The 25,677-nt window shown below is 36.6% G+C and overlaps 1 protein-coding gene across 1 annotated transcript; it reads left to right on the forward strand.

Moving 5' to 3' along the window:
• Positions 1–1,505: 1,505 nt before the first annotated feature.
• TOP2A (DNA topoisomerase II alpha) lies at positions 1,506–25,677 on the forward strand. Its single transcript, XM_054593818.1, has 35 exons — positions 1,506–1,526; positions 2,384–2,539; positions 2,751–2,841; positions 3,119–3,182; positions 4,586–4,731; positions 4,946–5,043; positions 5,269–5,481; positions 5,800–5,973; positions 6,164–6,265; positions 6,371–6,508; positions 8,359–8,497; positions 9,498–9,655; positions 9,937–10,062; positions 10,385–10,495; positions 10,640–10,745; positions 10,837–10,946; positions 11,192–11,284; positions 11,631–11,745; positions 11,849–11,970; positions 13,088–13,236; positions 15,252–15,483; positions 15,674–15,808; positions 15,931–16,131; positions 16,309–16,504; positions 18,378–18,469; positions 18,572–18,730; positions 18,858–18,941; positions 19,775–19,957; positions 20,862–20,952; positions 23,310–23,471; positions 23,858–23,981; positions 24,095–24,135; positions 24,462–24,596; positions 25,039–25,238; positions 25,549–25,677. Exons 1-35 carry the CDS (start codon positions 1,506–1,508, stop codon positions 25,675–25,677), a joined length of 4,596 nt encoding a protein of 1,531 aa, XP_054449793.1.

Raw genomic sequence — 25,677 nt, forward strand, 5'->3', positions numbered from 1 at the left:
CGGGCATTGGGTATGCTCGGGCGATTAACAAGTGGCAGAGCCTTTAGTTCTTTTAGAAGTAAAAAAAAAAAAGCATTCAATCCAAATTGTAATGCCATTCTAAGGAAAATTCCTGCTTCCTGATTCTGATACCATTAGCTTACTATTCTAAATGCTTTCCATTTATCCCGTGTAATCCTCACACGACTTTGAGGTAGTACTATTATTATTATTATTTTTATTCATTTATTTATTTAGCAGAAGAAACAAAAGCATTAGGAAACCGCCTCCATCCAGGTCACACCGCTGACAGGTTGTCCAGCTAGGACTGAAACGCAAGGTACGCCCGTTGAATGGAGGTGGCTGAGATGGAATTAGTAGTCACGCAAATGGTGCTGTCCTCCTTCCTAGCATCTTGTAAGGGCAAGAACTTGTGCTTTTATTTTTTTCTTTTCTTGGTCACGTCAACACTGTGGGTTGATAAGGAGAAATCCACTCAAATATTTTTACGTCAGAGTAATAAAAAACGTTGGTCTTTGACATTTCCTTGTCAAATCTGAATAGCTGCTCTCGCCTGCAGAACTCAGGGAACTTAACAAAGCGGAGAGCAAAAGTGACAAGCGGTAGGGTATCCTACTGGCAGTCTGAGGGGAAAAAGAAAAAAAAAATCAGCCCTAGAATGGCCCCTAAACCATCCTCACCTCCTGTGGCGTAACTATAAATTTTTCCTTTTGATTGACCAGTTGCAGCCCAATGCCGCTATTGGGCGCGTGACCTCGCTACACCCTTCTATTATATGAAAACCAAAACCCACAACTGTAGCACGATAGCTTTTTTGAAAATAAATTCTTGCAGGGCAGTTTGAGGCAGACGCCGGAATCTGTGTTGCTTAATCAAATCGCCAGGTGCTTGTCCAGAAAGCCGGCACTCAGTCTCCTCAGTAAACTGAGGAAAATGAGTTTACTCAGGAAGATGGAGCTCGGATTCTCTTCCTCTCGCTAAAAAACCTCGGGACTGAGGACGGTTTTTAGATTTCAGGGATAAGTGAACGGCTCCCAGGGAATGAACACACTCCTCACCCTTTTTACCCCGACTCTACACCTCAGAAAACCCCTTCACGCTTCCCTCGCATTACTCCTCACAGATTTCTGCGCCGGAGAACAAAAGAGCCCTTCTCATTGGCCAAATTCTCTGTCTGTCTCTCCGCTACCTCTCAAAAACGGCGCCTTTGGAAACCCTCTAGTCCCGCCTTCCTTGCCTAATTGGTTTATTCAAACCGACCCCGGCCAACGCAGTCCTTCATTGGTGAACATAAAAGACCAGCTACGATTGGTTCTTCAGGAAGGAACCGTTGAGAGCGAGTCAGGGATTGGCTTATCTGGTTTGGGCGGAAAATTCAAGTCGTGCTGGAGTGGTGCTCCCAACCGACAAGCGTCTGTGGAGAAGCCGCTTGCTCCGCGACTGTCTCGTGGGCTCCGCCAGTTTAGTCGCTTGCAGGGTCCGCGAGCCCTTTCCCGACCGTCACCATGGAGGTGTCACCATTGCAGGTACAGCTCGCGGAAAAGGCGGGTTGTGGAGCCTGAGCACGGCCGGGTATCTCCCTGGCTGCCCGTGAGGGGTGAGGCTTCTGGGCTGCGGTTCCGCCGCGGCGGGCTGGGAGCCTGTATTCCCTGTGAACCCCGGTCTCTTGGGCTCGGCGTGATCGTGGAGAGGGTGAAACCCTGTATGGTGCTAATAGTGAGGGTTTTATCGGCCAAACTGGCTTCTAGGGTGTTGTGTGGTGTTTTACTCTTTCTAGGGACAGGACGCAATTGGTCCTATAGTACATCTGCATTGTAATGGTCTGCCTGTGACTTTAAACAGCATTACTGATGCTTTCCTTCCCTCCCTCCGGTTGAAAATGGGGTTGAATGTCCCTGAGCTTCAGAGGTGCAGAACAAAGCACAGTGTTCCCACTGAGGGGCCGGCAGGCCCGAGTTACTCAAAATATGTCCTTCCGGTGTTCCCAGCGTTAACGGGGCCGGTCGACAGCCTCCCAAACTGCTGCTGCTGAACTAGCACCTATTATGTGCCTGGGACATAGTAGACACTCAGTCGATATTTGTGAAGTAGATGAAACAAGTGGGTGTGTTTTATTGGACATCTAAACATGGAAAATATTTCCATGGCAGGGAACACTTAGTGAGGTAATATATCTATTAAAACTAACACCTAGGAACCTGGCTGCAGTTACTTACATTGCGGTGTTTGCACAAAAGGATGTAAAATCCACCAATACCTACTGAAAGACTGTGATTTGCTATAGGGTGTTTAAGCATATCATTATGGTAGACGTTTTGTTTATAGTTTCTGATAAACCTATGATTAAACTTCGCTTTTCTTCAAAATTTTTAAAAACTGCTAGCCTGTAAATGAAAATATGCAAATCAACAAAACAAAGAAAAATGAAGATGCTAAGAAAAGACTGTCTATTGAAAGAATCTATCAAAAGAAAACGCAACTGGAACATATCTTGCTCCGTCCAGACACCTACATTGGCTCTGTGGAATTAGTGACCCAGGTAAAACCAGACTAAATTTCAAGTAGTTAAAATATATACTTTTCCTGGTTAATTTTCTATACTTCACGTACTTTGAGTGGCACTGGAACTAGCCTAAACAAATAAATATATATAAATATATATTTAATACAGAAGACTTTACAGTAATCATGATGATAAAAGAGAATAAATATAGGGTAAAAATAACTATATCCCTTTGCCTTGTTTCTAGCAAATGTGGGTTTATGATGAAGATGTTGGCATTAACTACAGGGAAGTAACGTTTGTTCCTGGTTTGTACAAAATCTTTGATGAGATTCTAGGTGAGTAAATTCTTTTACATAAAGATCTACCGGTCAAATCATTCATAAGAAGTATCGTTCCAAACAAACCCTCTGTAGCCAGAACTGTCATTTCAAACAATTGTTGGCAGAAGTGAGGCAGTGAAGTTGAAGTTTTTCCTAGAAACAATACTATGAATAAAAATTGCTGAATTAACACCTTGTTGATGCTACTCTTGTGCTTTAGACTTTTTCTTCCTATGTCTTAAAAAAATTTTTAAAGTACTTTAATTTTTTACAAATGTGTATTTTTTTTCAGTCAATGCTGCAGACAACAAACAAAGGGACCCCAAAATGTCTTGTATTAGAGTTACAATTGACCCGTAAGTCTCTTGCTCATTCTTTTGTTTGTTATAGTTTATTGTTACTGTTAGTTGCATTTTGGGGGGTTTATAGCAAAGCTGGGTTATTTATTTATTTATTTTTAAAAGATTTTATTTATTTATTTTTAGAGGGGAAGGGAGGGGGAAAGAGAGGTAGAAAAACATCAATGTGTGGTTGCCTCTTGCACACTCCCCACTGGGGACCCAGCCCGCAGCTCAGCCATGTTCCCAGACTGGGAATCAAACCAGCAACGCTTTGGTTCAAAGGCCAGCACTCAATGACCTGAGCCACACCAGCCAGGGCTAAAGTTGGCTTTTTTAAAATCAAAGATTACAAAAGCAGAGGCAAAATGCTAAATGAACAATTTATGATACCTATCATCTAAGTCCAACAGTTATCAACCTTTTGCTGTATTTGCTTCAACTTTATTTTTTCTAAAGCATTTTACAATAAATTATAGACATTATGACACTTCTGTCCTTAAATACGTCAGTAAGCATCTTCAATAATTGAAGGATTCTGGAGTCTAGAGCTTTTGAGCTATTCCCCACCACCACCCCCCGACATAATACTATGCAAATAGTAAACCAGCAGGTGGTGATAAAGAGCTAACATTTCTGGTTATAAGCGCTTGGTGTCCCTTTGTGGGTGGTCAGGATGCTTGTTTCACCTTTTTATTACCCTAATGGAAATCCAAATAGCCCTGGCTGGTGTGACTCAGTGGATTGAGTGCCAGCCCACAACCAAAAGATGGCTGGTGCAATTCCCTGTGCCTGGGTTGTGGGCCAGGTCCCGAGTTGGGGAGGCCTGTGAGAAGCCAACGGTTTATAAAAACTCTCACACATAGATGTTTCTCATCCTCTCTTTCTCCCTTCCCCTTCTCTAAAAGTAAATAAATAAAGTCTGTTTTAAAAATCCAGAAAAATTCGTAGCATTTTATTCACAAGCAGGGGATTTTACAATTGATAATGTTTTTTCCCTTTTACATTTGTTTTGCAATGAGTTTTGTTGGGTGGGAAAACTAAGAGAGCTAGGACAGTACAGATAATCCTCTTAAAAGCAATATAATAATACTAGTCCCAAATTTTGTTCTTTGCATTGAGTATAAATCATTTTCCTTTATGTACCCTAAATTTTAAAATTTCAACATTATCAGTGTCTGCCCAGGTGTGGGAACAGGTTTAATTTTTTTTTTTTTTTCTTCTTGGCTCCTATTTCAGGAGTTTCAGGAACTGAGCATGATGGGAAAGGTAGTTTATGCTGAATTTCAGAAGAAATATATGAAAAAGAGCCATTAAGAAATTAAGACTATGAATTTACATGTTTTAGAAATAATGATATTTAAATATGAAACATGTTTAAGCACTAGTTTAACAATGAAATTCCAATCTTCTTTTCTTAGGGAAAACAATTTAATTAGTATATGGAATAATGGAAAAGGTATTCCTGTTGTTGAACACAAAGTCGAGAAGATGTATGTCCCAGCTCTCATCTTTGGACAGCTCCTAACTTCTAGCAACTATGATGATGATGAAAAGAAAGTAACAGGTAGAGTACTGAAGAAAATAAAGAACATATTGTTGCTAAAAAAAAAAAAAAGAATAATAAAGTAAAATAAATACACCTTTTTCAATGACCATCTATAGCATAAAGGTTTTTTTAAGTTTTAAAATCTTTGTAACTGCATCTCTTTGCCAGTGATTAAGAAATAAAACTGTTCATGAGATAAAAATTCAATAATATTTTAAATTTATTTGCCCAGGTGGTCGAAATGGCTATGGAGCCAAACTGTGTAACATATTCAGTACCAAATTTACAGTGGAAACAGCCAGTAGAGAATACAAGAAAATGTTCAAACAGGCAAGTAAATAGGTATCTTGTGCCTTGATTATCAATTGTACGATACCAATTTATAATGGCATAAATGGTTGACTTAATTTAACATGATTTATAATCTATTAAAACATGGAAAATTACTCATGAACATGTATTCAGTTATTTTTTAGGACTTATAAATTTGTGTTACTTAGTTCTAGTTTGTAAGTGACTTGAATTTTTCATCTTTCCTATTCTTTACTTCCACAGACATGGATGGATAACATGGGGAAAGCTGGTGAGATGGAACTCAAGCCCTTTAACGGAGAAGATTACACATGTATTACCTTCCATCCTGATTTGTCTAAGTTTAAAATGCAAAGCCTAGACAAAGATATTGTTGCACTAATGGTTAGAAGAGCATATGATATTGCTGGGTCCACTAAAGATGTCAAAGTCTTTCTCAATGGAAATAAGCTGCCAGTAAGTGTTTTCTGGTAATGGGGGAATCTGTGATCATCATCAAAGGCAAAATTGACTTTTCTTTCCTCTCATGTTTTTCTTAACATTCTCAGATATGTTCCTAGAAAGAAAACTGTACACCACACTTTTTAATCAGTTCATTTTAAATTTACAAATGGAAATTTCTTTCTCAAAGAAACACCTAACTAAATCCTTCTGTGCCCTTTACTTCTTTCATGCCCATCATTGAACAATCATTTCATTAGTTTTGAATAGTATTAGTCTATTATTGACTCTACATTTTATAACTTTTTTTATACCATTTTAATTCTTGAACAGGTGAAAGGATTCCGTAGCTATGTGGATATGTATTTGAAGGATAAGGTAGATGAAACTGGCAATCCACTTAAAGTTATCCATGAACAAGTAAACCACAGATGGGAAGTGTGTTTAACAATGAGTGAAAAAGGCTTTCAGCAAATTAGCTTTGTCAACAGCATCGCTACTTCCAAGGTAATTTTATTCTTGAATTATTAATCATGATTTACATTTTCATATGTGTTCTTTATATAGTGATTTAATATATATAGTGAACTTGGATATTTGGCTACCTCAGTGTAAAGTAAGCTAAAGTAGACTTTTATGTTTGATTATTATAATTTTGAGGATGCTGAGCTTTACAGTGGGTATTTTTCCTCATTAGGGTGGCAGACATGTTGATTATGTAGCTGATCAGATTGTGGCTAAACTTGTGGATGTTGTGAAGAAGAAGAACAAGGGTGGTGTTGCAGTAAAAGCACATCAGGTATTGTATTTTAGCACAATTTTTCTTCTCCAAAGTCAAGAAGGGAAAGCCTATTAATAAAGCATGAATAAGTTCTTAGTGATTTAATATCAACTTTTACTGCAGGTGAAAAATCACATGTGGATTTTTGTGAATGCCTTAATTGAAAACCCAACTTTTGACTCTCAGACAAAAGAAAACATGACTTTACAAGCCAAGAGCTTTGGATCTACATGCCAATTGAGTGAAAAATTCATCAAAGCTGTGAGTACTTAGAGGGAAATAAAAAATAAAATCACCTTTATTTTTCCATTGCTCTTCTCAGCTCTGCAGAACAAAGATTCCTCCCACATAGGAAATTTAAGACCTGACTGGGATTGGGCATCATTCTGCAAAACAGAAGTTCACAGGTTTGATTCCCGGTCAGGGCACATGCTAGGTTATGGTCTGGTCTCTGGACGGGCACGTGCAAGAGGCAACCAGTTGATGTTTCTGTCTTACATCAAAGTTTATCTCCTTCCCCCTCTAAGAATGAATGAATACATAAATAAATAAATTTTTAAAAATATAACAGATAGCTTTTACCTCACTGTTCTTACCCGGGTCTTTGATTTCCACCTATATGCCTATATTTCCCCCATTTTCTTTTTCATTTATTGATTTGAGAGAGACATCGATTCACTGTTCCACTTATTTATACATTCATTGGTTGATTTTTATATATGCCCTGACCAGGACCAAATCTGCAACCTTGACATATCAGGACAGGGCTCTAACCAACTAAGCTACCCGGCCAGGGCACCTGTATTCCCTTATTTCATATCACCATTCAGCAGTCACTTCTGAATCTGACCCATCTAACTGCCTACCAAACATTGAATGCCTAAAGTTTCTCTTGATCACACATCCAAAATTCAGTTAGTTCTCTCCATACTCACCTGCATACAGTGAACTCTCCCACCCCCAAAAAACAAAACTATTTCCTATCTTAGTAAAGGGCCCCCCAAAAAAGTTGCATAAACAAGAAAGCTGGGAGCCTTCTCTTTGGCCTCCCCTCCTCTCTAATCCAATAAGAATTGTCTCTTAGATATATCAGTAACCTTCCGTTATCATTTCTTAATAGGTCCTTAACATTCATACAATTTCAATCCTTCCTTTGTAATGCCCTTGAGTAATTTTTTTGTGTTAAAGCACATGTTTTGTCTTCACTCTCCTTTGGAAAACTTTCATTGATTTCCACTCTTAGAAAAAGTGCAAATTTCTTAATTTGGTCTACAAGACCCTGCCATCTCCAACTTCATCTCAAGGCCACTTTTTCCTATGTATCACCTTCAGTCCTACGGGCTTTAAAGTACTGAAAAACAGTACTCTTCCCTCCTTAGAGCTCTTTCACGTGCTAATCTCTCCCTGAAATGCTTAAATCTGGTTAAACTACTTTTAGGTCTTCAATCTCACTGCCTCAGGAAAGCCTTTACTTTCCACCCTTCTCCCCCACTAAGTTTGTTCCAGTATAACACTGGACACACTTATATGTAGCACATTTTTTCATTTATCCATAACACTCATTTCACTTGTGATTTCTCATTTTATTTTATTTTTTTGCTGTATATTAAATTCCATCATGAGGACAAGGACCATGTCTAATTTGTTTTAATTGCTACATGTTCAACATGTCGCTAAGTGTCTGGCACAATGTAAGTGTGCAGTCAGTAAATATTTATTGAATTAATGAACCCAAAGGAACCAGCTCCCTCAGTAGTGATAACCTGATACAGGAAGATATGTCACCCTCTGTCCAGAAATCATATATTATCTCAATCTTTGAATTTTTTATTTTAAGATTTTATTTATTTTTACATAGAGGAAGAGAGGGAGAGAAACATCAATGTGTGGTTGTATCTCACAGGCCCCCTGCTGGGGACCTGGCCTGCAACCCAGGCACGTGCCCTCCACTGGGAATCGAACCAGTGACACTTTGGTTTGCAGGCCGGCTCTCAGCCCACTGAGCCACATCAACTAGGGCTCAATCTTTGAATTATTTGTTACAGAACCTCATTTGTATCTAGATTTCTGACAGAATTTTTCTTCCCTAATGTGAATCTTCTCTTTTTTAGGCAATTGGCTGTGGTATTGTAGAAAGCATACTAAACTGGGTGAAGTTTAAGGCTCAAGTCCAGTTAAACAAGAAGTGTTCAGCTGTAAAACATAACAGAATCAAGGGAATTCCTAAACTTGATGATGCCAATGATGCAGGTACACGCTTAATATATCCAAACTTTAAGTCTTATAGTTGTTATTTGTCTTCTTCATTAACGGCATACCATGAATATTTTTTCCTTGATAGTTAATATCAAGGGAATATTTCTGCTCTGTTAAAAATCAGTGGATTCCCTGTTATTAAACATTTAGGTCATTTCCAGTTTTGCGCTGTTATAAATAATGCTGAGATGATTGTTTGGGGGTACAGAACAAAAATGTTTACATATTGACCTATATAGGAGAGGAAAGAGTTTCCCTTGACCCCCTTAGGTCCCTGACTGGATCTGAAAAGTAAACTGACAAAGACAGATTGACAGGAGAAAAGCATACAGATTTATTTAATGTAAATTTTACATGACACAGGACAAAATGAAGCCCCAAATAATTAAACCTGAGTGTTTTTATGCTAGGTTTGATGAAGAGTAGAAAGTCATGGAAAGATAAGCAAAGAGTATGAGCTAAGTGCAGTAAACTTGGAGAAGCTCAACAAAGCCTGTTCAATTCAGCTTCTCCTCAGTGTCCCTCACTCTGGAGGATATGAATGTTCCTTTCTTCTGAGCATACAGAGCGCACTTCTCACAATGAGACTCTTACGACCTGTCTCAGGGGAGAAAGCGGAGGGGTGAGGTCAGGGGTCCTGCTTCAATCATTTTCTCAAACTCCTTTAGCTTAAAATACTCTGTATGCCAAGGTGCCATATTCTGGAGTAGCATGTAATGAACCCCATCATTAACAAGTATTTTTCATATAATATGATCAAATGAATGTTCAGCAGTAGTATGAGAAATTAGCCTAAGAAACTAAGACTTTTATTTACTATGAACTTTAGCTAAGTATATATATATATAATTATTAGCTCCATTTTACTTCTAAGCTAATATATTATGAATTATAAATTATTTGTGTTTATCACAAAGCTATTAACAGCATGTCTGAGTTAATATTTGAGGTTGAATTAAATGTGCCAATATTAATTTGCATGTTTTTATTTTAGGGGGCCGAAACTCTACTGACTGTACACTTATCCTGACCGAGGGAGACTCAGCTAAAACTTTGGCTGTTTCAGGCCTTGGTGTGGTTGGGAGAGACAAATACGGGGTTTTCCCTCTTAGAGGAAAAATACTCAATGTTCGAGAAGCATCTCATAAACAGGTAGAATATAAAACTACCTTTAGAAGCTCTATCTAGTTTTATAATGCAGGACTTTATGCTGGGTGTTTCATTCTCTCATTGGGCATTTTAAAATATATTTTAGATAGTATTTATTTTAAGAAATTGGGTACATTATAGCATGTCTTAACAGATACTTCTGACTTACTAAAGTATAGGCTAGTAATAACTCTAAATACCAGAGCTCAAGAAAATCCAAGCAACATATACCATTATATTTCTTTGTTCTTTTCAAATTTATAAACACTATATGTCCATTTCAGATAATGGAGAATGCTGAAATTAACAATATCATAAAGATCGTGGGTCTTCAGTACAAAAAAAACTATGAAGATGAAGATTCACTGAAGACTCTTCGTTATGGGAAGATAATGATTATGACAGATCAGGTCAGATTTGCTTTTCAGATACTTTAGATTGCTGCAATAAATTAAACATGTCTTGTTGCATTGCTTTCCTGCCATGAAAGGAAATTAATTAACTTCCTTAGTTAACTTCCTGTAGCTTTAGTCATGATCTCTAATCAGATACTATGTTTATATCATATATACTACATATAGGTTGAGAGTGTATTTAAATAGTCTGTGAATGTTTGAATAGCCTTTCTTTATTGATCCCCATGGGAAAAAAATTTGAGAAATTACCAGTATGTCAACTATAATTCTTTTAGTTACTAAACAATTCTGTGTTTGGCTTTCCAAATATTTCTAGGACCAAGATGGTTCCCACATCAAAGGCTTGCTGATTAATTTTATCCATCACAACTGGCCCTCTCTTCTGCGACATCGTTTTCTGGAGGAATTTATCACTCCCATTGTAAAGGTATTTTAACTTCTAAGGTACCATAATGGATATTTGAAGGCCCTGCTTCTCAGACCTTGATACACACTTAACCCCGGTGAAGTAGGGTGGTATGTAGGAGACCCAGCACTGTGCAAAGTCACAGCAATATGTTCTCTATCACAGGTGTCTAAAAACAAGCAAGAAATGGCATTCTATAGTCTTCCCGAATTTGAAGAATGGAAGAGTTCTACTCCAAATCATAAAAAGTGGAAAGTCAAGTATTACAAAGGTTTGTAAGGAAATTCATATAGAACTTCTCATTTTGTAATATACCATTATACAAGATTATATGGAGCAACTTGGTATTCTTGGTTGTGTAGGTTTGGGCACCAGCACATCAAAAGAAGCTAAAGAATACTTTGCAGATATGAAAAGACATCGTATCCAATTCAAATATTCTGGTCCTGAAGATGATGCTGCAATCAGCCTGGTAAGTTTGAATTGTATTTCATACATACATTCTAGTTTTATAAATCACTGCTTTAGCTAGTCAATTGAAACATTTAAGTTTCTATATAATATGTTTTATAGATTAGAGAGTTTTCAGTAAGCATATCCCAGGGAAAGGGGCCAGATATTTTAGAAAACTGAGGTTTTGCTATTTTAGTTTTTATACAAGAGATATTTTGGAAACTGTTGGTACCAGTGATATCTTTTCCATCTTCTTACTTGTAGGCCTTTAGCAAAAAACAGATAGATGATCGAAAGGAATGGTTAACTCATTTTATGGAGGATAGAAGACAACGGAAGTTACTTGGCCTTCCTGAGGTAAAAATTTTAAATATATCCCACAAAATGGACTATTTACTGATCTTTTAGGATTGATAGAAGAAATTTAAGTTACTGAATAGTTATTTCAGTAAAAAGTATAATAACTGATAGCTAGATACATATTCCTATTCTTATTTAGACTGCTGCATAAATGTATTGGGCATAAAAAAAATTACCAGAGAGTGTACTTTATTAAATTATACAGCAATTAAATTTGCTTTATCTTTAAAACAAAATACTTCTGAATTTTTGAAGGACTTAATAATTACCCTAAAAATATTGGGAGGCTTCTTTGTTTCATTATTTTAAGCTAGATCATGTAACACTCTCTTTATTCCCCCAGGATTACTTGTACGGGCAAACTACCACATACCTGACTTACAATGACTTCATAAACAAGGAACTTATACTGTTCTCAAATTCTGATAATGAGAGATCTATCCCATCTATGGTGGATGGTGAGTTGCAATTTTTTAGTCTATTTTTATTGTAACATAGAAATCAATGCCTAGAAATAATTAAATTGAGGACACTAACATTTGCACTTCTTTCATTTTGAAGGTTTGAAACCAGGTCAGAGAAAGGTTTTGTTTACATGTTTCAAACGGAATGACAAGCGAGAGGTAAAGGTTGCCCAGCTAGCTGGGTCAGTGGCTGAGATGTCCTCTTATCATCATGGTGAGGTAAACACACAATCGATAATATATCCAGAAAGCATGATAGCAGAAATACCTGTAAAATCAGTCTCCAAACACTTAGTGAGAATATAAGCTGGTATATCCGTAGCAGAGAACAATTGGGTGAAATCTATCAGACTAGATATGTGCTTATACTTTGACCTAATAAATCTGTTTCTAAAAATAATATTTACATAAGAGTATTTATTCAAGTCTGCAAGGATCTATGTTCAAAGATGTTTACTATAACTTTGATGCTAAAATTTAGATATCAAAAATGTCAACTGCTTGAAAAATTGTTATAAATTGTGAAACATCTGTGCATGGAGTCCGTGATATAACTGAAATAAGTCTGTGTGTACTAACATTGAAGAATGCTTGTGTAAAGTGTCAGGTGAGGGAGAAAGAAACAGAACAGTATGTAAAGCAAAAGTTTTGGGAAAGACGTGTTCCAAATTATTGACTTTTGTTATTCCTACGAATTGGAAAGGGCAACTTTCTAATTTTTTATGTTTGAATTATTTGACTTTATACAAATTTTTTTTTAGTTTTGTGATTGAATTGCCTCTTTTGCATTCATTATGTTTTAAAAAACTAGATTGCCTGTGTCTAGAACTTTAAATGTAATGATTATCTTGCTTGTTGCTTTCAATTAAAATATAGTGGGTGCTCAGTAAATGTTCATACAACAAAGATTTGTTGCATGTTTACCATGTACCAGGTATACAAAAATAATATGTTTCTTACCTTCAAGGTATAATCACAGTTTAACCAAGAGGGCCAATACACACACACACAACTACATAATAAAGTTACACATATTAGAGTGGAAATGAGCAAAGTGTTGTGACTTAAAGTAGGGAATTTTTCACTCTGCTTTGGGTGAAGAAAGGAGCTATGCCTTCAAGGACTTGATTGAAATTACTGGAAGGCAAGAGCCCTGAACTTGGAGCCCTAAGTCTTGGGTTAAAGCACTACTTCCGCCATGTGGTCACCTGGGAAAACTCAATAAACATTTATACCACATAACATCCTACAGGATTATAGTAAGGCTTAGTCATAATAATGGGTATGTATTATTAAAAGCCTACAGATCAGACTGACAAATCTTTTCCTTCCCCAGATGTCACTGATGATGACCATTATCAATTTGGCTCAGAATTTTGTGGGGAGCAATAATCTGAACCTGTTGCAGCCCATTGGTCAGTTTGGTACCAGGCTGCATGGTGGCAAGGATTCTGCTAGTCCTAGATACATCTTCACAATGCTCAGGTGGGTAATGCTTTCAATTTCTATCTGTGAATTGCCATTTCCAATTTTGAAATACTATGAGATTTAGTTGACAAAAAAAATTTAAAATTCAGTTAAGCAGAAAATGTACCTTTAATTTTTTTTTTTTTTTTTTTTACTGATTTTAGAGAGAGAGAGAGAGTGCGCGCACAAGGAAGAGAGAGGGAAACATCAATTTGTTGTTCCACTTATTTATGCATTCATTGGTTGATTCTCATATGTGCCCTAACAAGGGATTAAACCCACAACTTTGGCACATTAACGCTTTAACCAAACCTGGCCAGGGCAGAAAATGTACTTTTGATGCAGATACTTAGAGTATTAATTTTTAAAAGAATGAAAACAAACAAACAAAAAACTAGCTCATTAAAGCTTAATTATGCTATTCTTTGCCATGAGCAGAAAGGTAATTCTGTTTCAGTTTGATAGCCATAGCCTTTGTATCCCTTAGAAGTATTGTTTCCTTGCCAAACTATAAATGTTTTTACTTCCATTTCTTATGTTTTCTTCTCTTTCTTTATATAGAGAGTGGCTTTCAACCAGGATAGATTTGGCCCCCCAGGTGACTTGTATTGTAGCAATGTCTGGAGACATTTTTGATTGTCTTAATTAGGAGAGCCATGCTACAGGCATGTAACGGGCAGTGGCCAGGGATACTACTAAACACCCTGCAAGGCACAGGACAGCCTCTCATATCAAAGAATGATCTGACCCAAAATGTCAGTAAGTGTCGAGCTTGAGAAAACCTGCTGCAGAATTTGGGTCAGAGTAAAGAAGAGCTTGATTCTTCCTAAATACCACAGTTGAAATTGTACTTTCCTTACAAGTCTACAAAGTACATTTCAGCTGTAATCTTATTCAATCTTTCAGCCCCACTAGATACAGTTAATCACTTCATCCTTCTTGAAACTCTATTTGGCTTCCAAGACACCAGACTATTGGTTCTCCTCCTTACTCACCTTTTTGCTGGGTTCTTTTCATCTTCCCAACCTCTAAACACTGGCCTGCTTCCAAGCTCCTCCCTCAGACCTCTTTCCACTAGCTACCCTCACTTTCCATCCATGGTGATACCTCATCCATTCAGTCTCATGACTCCAGTCCTGAAACTAAACTCTATGTCTGACTCTCCTCTTAGTATGTATCACTTGGATATCTAGTAAATATCTCAAACATAAGCCCAAAACAAAATCCTGTCTCAGTAAATGGAATGCCATCCTTCTTTCTTGAGCTAAAAATCTTGAAGTCACCCTTGACTTCTTTTTGCCACACTTGTGTCCAATCCGTTGTCAAATCCTATGGGCTCTGCATTGGAAAAATACTAAACCACACCATTCATCTAAATAATTATAATTTAGCCTACCATCCTTCTTTCTCATGGCAGCCAATTTTTTTTTTAAATAGGTCACTGGTTCAGAACGCAACTGCTTCATTTAGAGCAAAATCTAAAGTCATAGTTTATCTAACCAAACCTTGCGTGATCTATGCACCCACTCCACATATCTTTTGATTCCATCTCATATTATCTGTGCTTCAAACACACTTGGCCTCTTTGGCTACACATGCCAAGCACATTCCCTCTTCAGGGCCTTTTACTTACTCGTCCCTCTTGCTTGCAATACTCTCTGCAGATAACCTCAGGATTCATTCTTTCAATTTCTTTTCTGCTCAAATGTTTTCCTATCAGAAAGTACCTACTATTCCTTAGCCCCTTCAATCACTCTTACCTACTTTGTATTTCTTCTTAGCATTTATTGCACCACCTGACAAAGTGTATGTTTGTTGTCTACCTCCCTGTGAGCTCCTTGGAAGCTGAGTCTTTAAGTCAGCAGTACCTGGCCCATAGAGAGTGCTCAATAAATATTGTTAAGTGAACATTGGTCAGCAAGTAAAGCCAAGGTAATTTTCATGTATAGATATGAGGTTAACACATGTCCTTTTCATGAAAGTTATCAATGCCAGTATTTTGTAAAACAACCTTCTTTGATTGTTTTCTTTAGTCCTTTGGCTCGGTTGTTATTTCCACCAAAAGATGACCACACATTAAAATTCTTATATGATGACAACCAACGTGTGGAGCCTGAATGGTACATTCCTATTATACCCATGGTGCTGATAAATGGGGCTGAGGGAATTGGTACTGGTTGGTCCTGCAAAATACCCAACTTTGATATTCGTGAAGTTGTGAATAACATCAGGCGATTGATGGATGGAGAAGAACCTTTGCCAATGGTAACTATTTTGTGTGTATTAGGAACCTTAGTTTTCCTCTGGTTTCAATTTAGTAGACTATGTGCTTAAAGAGGACATAAATATACAATTTATTTCACAATTAAGTGTTAGATTTATTGTTTAATGCTATTGTGATTTCTGTTTTAGTGTCACATTTAGAAAATAATCTTTTTTTAAAATACCAATTTAGCTTCCAAGTTATAAGAACTTCAAGGGTACTATTGAAGAGCTGGCTTCAAATCAATATGTCATTAGTGGTGAAGTGGCTATTCTCAATTCCACAACCATTGAAATCTCAGAGCTTCCCATCAGAACATGGACCCAGGTATGTAATTGTGGGTTTTTGCGTGTGTGTGTGTGAGATCAGCAGAAACATTTTTGTACTAATGCTTGTTGAATATTCAGGAACCCATGTTTCAGAAATTTACAAAATGATTATTTCTTTAGACATACAAAGAACAGGTTCTAGAACCCATGTTGAATGGCACCGAGAAGACGCCTCCTCTCATAACAGATTATAGGGAATACCACACAGATACCACTGTGAAGTTTGTTGTAAAGATGACTGAAGAAAAACTGGCTGAGGCTGAGAGAGTTGGACTACACAAAGTCTTCAAACTCCAAACTAGTCTCACATGCAACTCTATGGTATGCCTTGTTTTATGAGATACATATGTTTTGATTTATATTAAAAGACTAATATCAATTTTAAAAGGAAATCATAAGCTACTTTTATGTTTTGAAAGAATGAAGTCATTCTTCTAAAACCATTAAAGTTTAGCCAATTTCCCTGTTCTTGGCTCTACTCTTGTTTTTCTTTTCCAGGTGCTTTTTGACCACGTAGGCTGTTTAAAGAAATACGACACAGTGCTGGATATTCTAAGAGACTTCTTTGAACTCAGACTGAAATATTATGGATTAAGGAAAGAATGGCTTCTAGGAATGCTTGGCGCCGAATCTGCTAAACTGAACAATCAGGCACGCTTTATCTTAGAGAAAATAGATGGCAAAATAATCATTGGTATGTGTTTGAGCTCCCTGAACTTGTACTAAACTGCACTTGTGCCAAACTTCCTTTAAACATTTTTGGTGAGAGTAATGGCGGGAGAGAGGGCAAAAGCCATTTAGTTCAGCTGGCTACTTAAATGAGCATTTCTTTGAAACTTAATTAGGTGTTTTATATTTTGAAAGGCACAGCTTTTCCTAAATTGAGCATCTTGAGAAATCAAGATTTAGTTGACATTTAGACAGAGTAGAGAGCTAAAAGAGTTTCCCGTGTAAACTTGTTGATTAAGAGAAAAGTGTGATAGAAAAGGCTGGAGGTAAGATTATAAATGCTTCTATTATAAGTAAATTGTGTACTTAAGCCTGAAAAAAGTCATGTCCTAGGGAATTTTTTAAGATGTTCTAGAAGCAACCAAGTCAGGGTTTAAGTGACCAGGAAGAAAACAGTTTTGACGAAAGCGTGGTAAAAGGAAGGTTAAAAGAGCTCAGTTCTGGCCAGGACTAACTAGGAAGACTGGGCAACTAACTCATGGTACTAGATATAAATAGCAGGTCCCCCAAACATGACAATACAAGTTCCTAGAGATCAGAGAAGATTTTTCTGGTGGTACACAAAAATGTGTAATTCAATTGTTACATGTTCAGTTTCATGATTTTTTTTTAAAGATAACACTAGCGTATAATCCTTTAATTTCACCAATATTATTGCTTAAGGCAAGACTAAAATGAGTAATATTGGACATGATGCAAAGAAAAAAGTAAAGGTATTGACTACTGTAAACATTGGAAGAGAGAGGTTCTATAAAAAAAGGGAATGAGTGCAACATGGAGAAATCAATATGTGGATGGTGGCACTAAAAACTTGCCCAATCAAATATTGAAATTTTTAAAAACCAGGGAGTATAATTGAGGTAGAGACCAGAAATAAAGATTTGGGTCTTTTGCTGAGTTATACGTGATTAGGTCACAACCTCACATGATTTGACTGCCACCTTGTGGTAATTTACATTTGTCAGTGGTTTAGGGCCACGATTTTGAACCAGTGTGCCGCAAGAATGTATAAAACATGCGATACCTGACTATTCAGGGGCACTCACCGCTTCCCTTAGATTGTCAAATTAAATGACAACAGTAGCCATCTGCTCTGAATGAATCAAAATTATGTCTTTCTTTGTCATAACAGCAAAAAATATTTTTTTGACATGCCACAGAATTTTAGTAATTAATTTATGTGTGCCATGGGATGAAAAAGGTTGGAAATTGCTGGTATAGCGAGAATGCCCAACTACAGCTGACCCTTGAACAGCAAAAGTTTGAACTGGGCAGATCCACTTATACATGGGATTTTTTTCCAATAAATATATTGGAAAATTTTTTGAAGGCAACAGTTTGAAAAAACTCGCATCTCGCCACGCTCTCCTATTGCTTCCTCTATTCCAAGTTCTTCCTTGTTTCACTCTCCCCAGCTTTAATAAACGTCCTCTCAAAATCAAAAGAAAGAAAAACCTCACAGATGACCCTTATAATTTTCTTAATATCTTCTTTTCTCTAGCTTTATTGTAAGAATACAGTATATAATATATCATACAAAATATATGTTAACTGACTGTTTATGTTATTGATAAGGCTTCCAGTCAGTAATAGACTATCAGTTAAGTTTTGGGGGAGTCAAATTATATGGAGATTTTCAATTATTCAGTGAGTCGTGCCCCGACCCTCTGCATTGTTCAAGGGACAAGTGTATGTAACAGGATGTACAAATTTATGGGAGACAAAGACAGTTTACTAATTTCCACTTTTAATTTTTTTAAATTAGTATGGTAGAACCTTATCACTTTCCTAAAATAATACTCAAAACCAACCATTACCTCGTTTATTTTCTTTAATAGAAAACAAGCCTAAGAAAGAATTAATTAAAGTTTTGATTCAGAGAGGATATGATTCAGATCCTGTGAAGGCTTGGAAAGAAGCCCAGCAAAAGGTAATTTCTTGGTTAGCATTTTTCTATATTATTAAAGACTGTATATAATCTAATGTCTGTTCAACATTTCCTATTAAAACTACATTTTAATTCCTTCTCTAGGTTCCAGATGAAGAAGAAAATGAAGAGAGTGACAATGAAAAGGAAGCTGAAAAGAGTGACTCTGTAACTGGACCAACTTTCAACTACCTTCTTGATATGCCTCTTTGGTATCTGACCAAAGAAAAGAAGGATGAACTGTGCAAACTAAGAAATGAAAAAGTGAGTTGTTGATGGATGGTGCATGTTTCTTAGTTCTGTTCCAATCATGAAAGCGAAAACTTAATTGTGTGCTTAATGAAAATGCTGTTTATGCACGTAAATTAACTCTTAATTTTGTTTTATGAAGGAGCAAGAGCTAGAAACATTAAAGAGGAGGAGTCCATCAGATTTGTGGAAAGAAGATCTGGCTGCTTTTATTGAAGAGCTGGAGGTGTGTAGTTTATAATGCCCATGTTAGAATTTTTATTAATGAAATAATAAATCCTAGCAATATACCTCTTTATCAAGAAATTTCACAATTGGCAGTAGAGAGAATATGGAAGGCATGAAGAAATATTCCGGTATAATACATAAATGAATAAATTGCTTAAAACTAGTTAAAGTAAATGATGCCAAGAAACATACTAACCTGGAAGTTTTTGGACAAAGAAAGGGCAGAAGTTGATTTTTGACCTATTGGGACTCAGGAGATAAAGAGAATTTAAATGTGAAAGACCATCCCAACCCAGTCCCCACAAGTCAGCCTAATAGGGCAAAGATAGTTTACCTTTCAGGCTAGCTAACCAGTAGTTTCAGAAGATCACGTTACAGAATTAGACTAATATAATTCTCCAACATCATTTTAACATAAGGAAGCATTTCATAAATTAAGCTAAAAGGTTTAACTTACAAGTTTATATTATTGCACTTCAGAATGATGTGATAGGTGTACATTACCGGAATTACATCCTTATTTTTTGAGTTTACAAATATGTATATATGTATTTTATCCCTAACCTCATTTCCCCTTATTATCCTCAGAAAGATTCAGTAGTAAAATCAGAGTAGAACCAGTCTTCTGTCTCCACACTGTCCAAAGTGTGCCTTAAATTATATCTTCACTATTGTGGTGGTATACTTAAAATTTATCACAAATTTATCTTAAGGTTATAACAAATTGAAATCAATTTAACTGTTGTCTTTTATGCTATCCCTATAAAGTAATAAAGATGTTGTAACGTCTTTGTTAGCATATAAACTTGATTTCTTCTATCCCTTTTGTAGGCTGTTGAAGCCAAGGAAAAACAAGATGAACAAGTAGGACTGCCTGGGAAAGGGGGGAAAGCAAAGGGGAAAAAAGCGCAAATGGCTGAAGTTTTGCCTTCTCCCAGTGGAAAAAGAGTCATCCCCCGAGTAACCATAGAGATGAAAGCAGAGGCAGAAAAGAAAAATAAAAGGAAAATTAAGGTAATAACCTTGAAGACATTATACATAAAATACTTTAAGCTTATTTCCACATAAAATTGAACAAACGATATCATAAATTATTTACTCCTGTAGTTCGGGATTTAGCCTATATCTAATCATAACATTCCTTTCTTATGAGCCTGATATTTTTAATGTTTCAATATTTTGAAAAAGGTCATACCTATACCTTTATTCAGAGCTCTTAGCTAGAACCCAAATAAAAAATCATTCTTTGACCAGATATAGATTTGTATATTTGACTTTATATTATTCCAAGTAACAAAACTTGGCAGAATATGACCATTTCCTCTTGCTTTCTTTTATATTTTACATTTTTTAGATTATATTTTATTGATTATGCTATTACTATTGTCCCAGTTTCTCCCCTTTGCCCCCCTCCATCCAGCACCCCCCACTCTCTCGGGCAATCCCCACACCATTGTTCCTGTCCATGGGTCATGTCAGGTTCTTTGGCCACTCCCTTTCCTATGCTGTACTTTACATTCCCGTGGCTATCCTGTAACTACCTATTTGTACTTCTTAATTTCCTCACTTCTTCACCCATCCCCCACAACACCCTCCCATCTGGCAACCATCGAAAAGCTCTCTATATCCATGATTCTGTCTCTTCTTGTTTGCTTAGTGTGCTTTTTAGATTCAATTGTTGATAGATATGTATTTATTGCCATTTTATTGTTCATAGTTTTGATCTTCTTTTTCTTAAATAAGTCCCTTTAAAATTTCATATGATAATGGTTTGGTGATGATGAACTCCTTTAGTTTTTTTCTTGTCTGGGAAGCTTTTTATCTGCCCTTCTATTATAAACGATAGCTTTGCTGGGTAGAGCAATCTTGGCGGTAGACCCCTGCTCTTCATTACTTTGACTACCTTGCTATCCTTTAGAATGAAAATACTGAAGGAAGCCCTCAAGAGGACAGTGTGGAACCAGAAGGCCTAAAACAAAGGCTAGAGAAGAAACAGAAAAGAGAAGCAGGTATTAAGACATTTTAAGGAAAATGGTATAGAATTGAGATAAAATTATGTTTGTTACCTGGTAAATCCCACATAGATATTGAATAAGTTCTTAGTGAGTAACATGAAGGAGAACTACATCTGAAGTGTACTTGAACTTCCCTCATATTGTCCTTGGGATTTGAGTAAAAATCATTTTGTAATGAAATATTTTGTTAATTTGGCAACTTAAATTCCTCATTTGGGATCCAAAGAAAACAAATTCAGTTTATTAGATTTCACCTTCTAGCCAGTTACAAGATTATAAAACATCGAATATATGAATATATAAAACTTGAGGACCACATCTCAGTCACATTTGTATTATCCCTCAAGTTTAGCATCATGCCTAGGATATAGTTAGTACTCAGTAAGTTAAATAAAAGAGTTCTAGTAACCATTTGACTATGTCTTTACTGAATATCTACCTTTTTTAACTTCATTGAGACAGTCACATACCAAATTCACCCATTTAAAGTGAACCAGTTGATGGTTTTAGTATTCTCCAAAGTTTTAGAATAATTTCTTTCCCCCAAAAGAAACACTATATTCAATAATAGTCACTCCCCATTTCCTCCCAACTCCTCTCCTTAGGCAACCAGTAATCTACTTCTGTCTCTAGATTTGCCTATTGTAGACATTTCATATAAATAGAAATCATATATGTGGTCTTTTGTGTCTTCATTTAGCATAATGTTTTCCAGGGTTATCCATGTAGTAACATGTATCAATATTTCATTCTTTTTTGTTGCCAAATAATATTTCATTATAGAGATATACCACATTTTGTTATTTATTCTTCAGTTGATAGGTATTTGGGTTGTTTAAACATTTTGGCTATTGTGAATAATGCTGCTATGAACATCTGTGTATAAGTTTTTGTGTGAACTGTTTTAATTTCTCTTGGGTAGATACCTAGGAGTGGAATTGCTGGGTCATATGATTTTTCTATTACATCCTTTTGAGGATCTGCCACACTGTTTTCTAAAGCAGCTACACCATTTTACATTCCCACCAGCAATTTGTGAGGGTTCCAATTCCTCTACATTTTCACCAACACTTAATGTTTTTTTTCATTCTAGCCATCCTAGTGGGTATGAAGTGGTATCTCATTGTGGTTTGGGTTTGCATTTTCCTCTTGGCTAATGATGTTGAGCATCTTTTCATGTGCTTATTAGCCATTTATATTTCTTTGGAGAAATGTATTTGGAGAAACAGCGGAACATAGTTAAACCAGTCATGGAGAACTAGAAGACCAGGCTGTGGGAGGATGGAAAACATTAGATTCAGCTAGGAAATATGAAATCAGTAGGTGTACTGATAAAAATATGAAAAAAGAACTGTATCAGAATGATAATCTTTGTTGGCCAAGATGAGGGAAATAAAGAGCAAAAAGTAGGTAGGTATGAGACACATTTGGGGGGAAAGATTAACAAGACTTAGTGACATTAAACAACCTCACAAAGCCATGAAATGCTCCTCAAGGTTTGGTCCCAGCCGTTCTTTTCCCTTTGAACTGTCTCCCTTGCCTTGACTTCAGCAATAACTTTCATTCTTCTTGCATCTACTCTTGCTCGTTTCCGATCTCCACTTTTTAACCTGAGAGAATTTCTTAAAAGGTAAATCTGGTCATACTGGTTCCCTATTTAAAATAAAATCCTTGCCCTCGTTGGGTGACTTAGTTGTTTAGAGCATCGCCCTACACACCAAATGGTTGTGGGTTTGAATTTGATTCTTAGTCAAGGCATACACCTAGGTTGCAGGTTCAATCCTTGGTCAAGGCACATATAGGAGGCAACCAGTTGATGGTTCTCTCTCCCTCACCCCCCCTTTATCCCCGCTCTCCTTTCCTCCCTCTCTAAAATCAATAAATATATCCTCAGGTGAGGATAAAAAATAATAATAGTAAAACAATCCTTAACAAGACTATCCTCTCTCCCCCTAACTTCTACTTTCTAGCCATAATGGACTTCTTTCGATTCCCTAAAGGCATTGTTTTCTCACAGGCTATTTCCTAAACTGGAAGATTTCATCACCCAGCTTCCTTCCACTAGGTCACTCTTATTTAATCTTCAGATTGCCTCTCAGGCATCTCTTGGAGAAGCATATTTATACACATCAGCATACAAACCCCATACCCTACATAAACACATTGTATTTATTGGTGGGATTAGTTGACTGATCTATAACATGCATGAGAAGAGGGACTGCATCTGTCTCTGTTCACCGCTATACTTATTCTCAGTACTAGCACAGAGCTCAATAAATATTTAAAGAATGGATGGGTGGTAAGTGAGTTTAAGAATCTGTGAAGATGGTTAATTCCTTCCTCCCTTCTAGGTACCAAAGCAAAGAAACAAAGTACATTGCCATTTAAACCAGTCAAAAAAGGAAAGAAGAGAAACCCCTGGTCTGATTCGGAATCGGATATGAGCGGTAACGAAAGTGACTTTGATGCCTTTGATGTCCCTCCACGAGAAATAGAGCCACGAAGAGCAGCAGGTAAGAAAAGCTGAATGACATGTAAACAGGCTAAAGGATATTTCAGGGCACTTAATCTCAGAAGTTGTTATATTTTAGAGCAATATTTTTTTTTTCAAGAGGGAGAGAAGGAAAAACATCGAATTGTTGTTCCACTTACTTACGTATTCATCAGTTGCTTCTCACATGTGCCCTGACTGGGGATTGAAACCACAACCTCTGCGCATTGGGACAGCACTCTAACCGACTGAGTGACCCAGCCAGGGCTGCATTGAATTTTTTGAAAACTAAAGCATCTTTTAGGAATTTAAACTGAAGTTTAAATCTTCATGAAATGTTATATCAATCTGTGGGTCAAATATTCTATTAACGCTCTTTAATTCTTTGTATATGTATGTTTTTAATAGCAAAAACCAAATTCACAGTGGATTTGGATTCAGATGAAGATTTCTCAGATTTTGATAAGAAAAGTGAAGATGAAGATTTTGTCCCATCAGATGCTAGTCCAATTAGGACCAAAACTTCCCCAAAGTAAGCATCTTCTCTAGTATGGATTTTATCACGATTGTTCTTCATAGTTGATATCTTCTTTGTTATTTGACACATTTAGAATTGGTTGTCAGGATGTAATTTTTTAATTCCAGACCTGCAAACAAAGAACTGAAGCCACAGGGAAGCACATCAGGTACGTGTTTCAGTAAAAATAGTGAGATGTCTGCTTTGCTGGGTGCTTAGATCCACCTGGGTTCTAATCCAGACTACCTGCCTTTGAAAAGTCCTGCCTTTGAAAATAAATGTGCGTTTTCATTAGCATTACATTGATGTCCATTATTAGTTTTACAGATAAATAGGTTCTACATTTAATATACTAAAAGTATAATGTGCTTGCCAGGTACTATGTTAGGTGCTACAGATACAAAAAGATAACTGAATTCATAGGAGGGACTAAGCAGTGAGTGGATTTTCCTGTGTTGCTTACATGCACTATTTTCTTTTCATTTGAAGTCATAGACCATGGTGTTGATGATGCCAAAGACAACGCACCAGCTCCTCCAAGCTCACCTGTGGCTGACTTCCCAGCCGAAACCAAAATCATAAACCCTGTTTCTAAAAAGAGAGTAGCAGTGAAGAAGACGACAGCAAAAAGTGAGCCTAAGTCTTTGAAATGGGTTAATAATACTGGATTAACTAACTGGTTGCCACAAGTCAATTCCCTTTTTTTATTGCCACAATTTGCTATTGATATTGAAATGAAATCTTGTCTAAATGAAAGCAAATCTTTAGATCTTTATAATTGTAATTGGTAGTCAAAAGTTTTAAAAGTAGCATGTTTCTTAAAATGCCAGGCATTATCCAGCTCATTTCTATGACCGGGATAGTAATTACAAACAGTTGCAAATGTTTAAGCTAAAACATATATTTATTTTAAAAATGAAGGCTTAAGACCACTGATTATCTAACGTATTTTCAGCTCTTTTATGTCTTTTCCTATGTTATATATAAACAGTCAGCAGGTTGTGAAAGAAAGTTTGCAGGGAGAACAATTTATCTAAGAGTGGCCTTCATGAATCACTGTGTTGATGTGCAGGTCAGTCTTCCACCTCCACTGCAGGTGCCCCTAAAAGGGCTGCACCAAAAGGAGCCAAAAAGGATCCAGGCTTGAATTCTGATGCCCCTCAAAAGCCTGATCTCCCCAAAACCAAGACTCGCCGCAAAAGGAAGCCATCTACTTCTGATGATTCCGACTCTAATTTTGAGAAAATGATTTCTAAAGCAGCCACAAGCAAGGTGGGTCTCTATCCTAACCAGTCCTTTTGCTGTAGATGTTTTAAAACATAACCAAGCTTTGCTCTTAAAAATTTGGCACGTTTTTAAGAAAATAAATTTAAGTTGCATAATTCATTAGCTTTTACTGTATTTAGTTTAGTTATAACAAAGTTACCTATACCACTTAGTCCGTGAGAGAGTTGCCTTAGATCTGTTTCTTACTACATATTAAAAGGTAGGTAACTTGAATTGTAGTCTGTTGATAGATTTTCTACATTGCAATTCTGCTGTCAGGCTGACATGTGCAAATGACTTGGGTTTTCTCTCTTAGAAATACAAGGAGGAGAGTGATGACTTCCATGTGGCCTTAGACTCAGCTGTGGCCCCTCGGGTAAAATCTGGACGGACAAAGAAACCTATAAAGTACCTTGAAGAATCAGATGAGGATGATCTGTTTTAA

This window comes from Pteronotus mesoamericanus, unplaced genomic scaffold (genome assembly GCF_021234165.1).
Source record: "Pteronotus mesoamericanus isolate MK-2021 breed Mesoamerican mustached bat unplaced genomic scaffold, CSHL_Meso_final scaffold_476, whole genome shotgun sequence".
In the NCBI taxonomy this organism is placed as follows: domain Eukaryota; kingdom Metazoa; phylum Chordata; class Mammalia; order Chiroptera; family Mormoopidae; genus Pteronotus; species Pteronotus mesoamericanus.

Coding starts and splice junctions, on each gene's coding strand:
- TOP2A (XM_054593818.1), top strand. CDS start 1,506: ATGGAGGTGTCACCATTGCAG. Junction 4,732..4,945: donor TGATGAAAAGAAAGTAACAG/GTAGAGTACTGA, acceptor TTATTTGCCCAG/GTGGTCGAAATGGCTATGGA. Junction 19,958..20,861: donor AAAATAAAAGGAAAATTAAG/GTAATAACCTTG, acceptor GCTATCCTTTAG/AATGAAAATACTGAAGGAAG.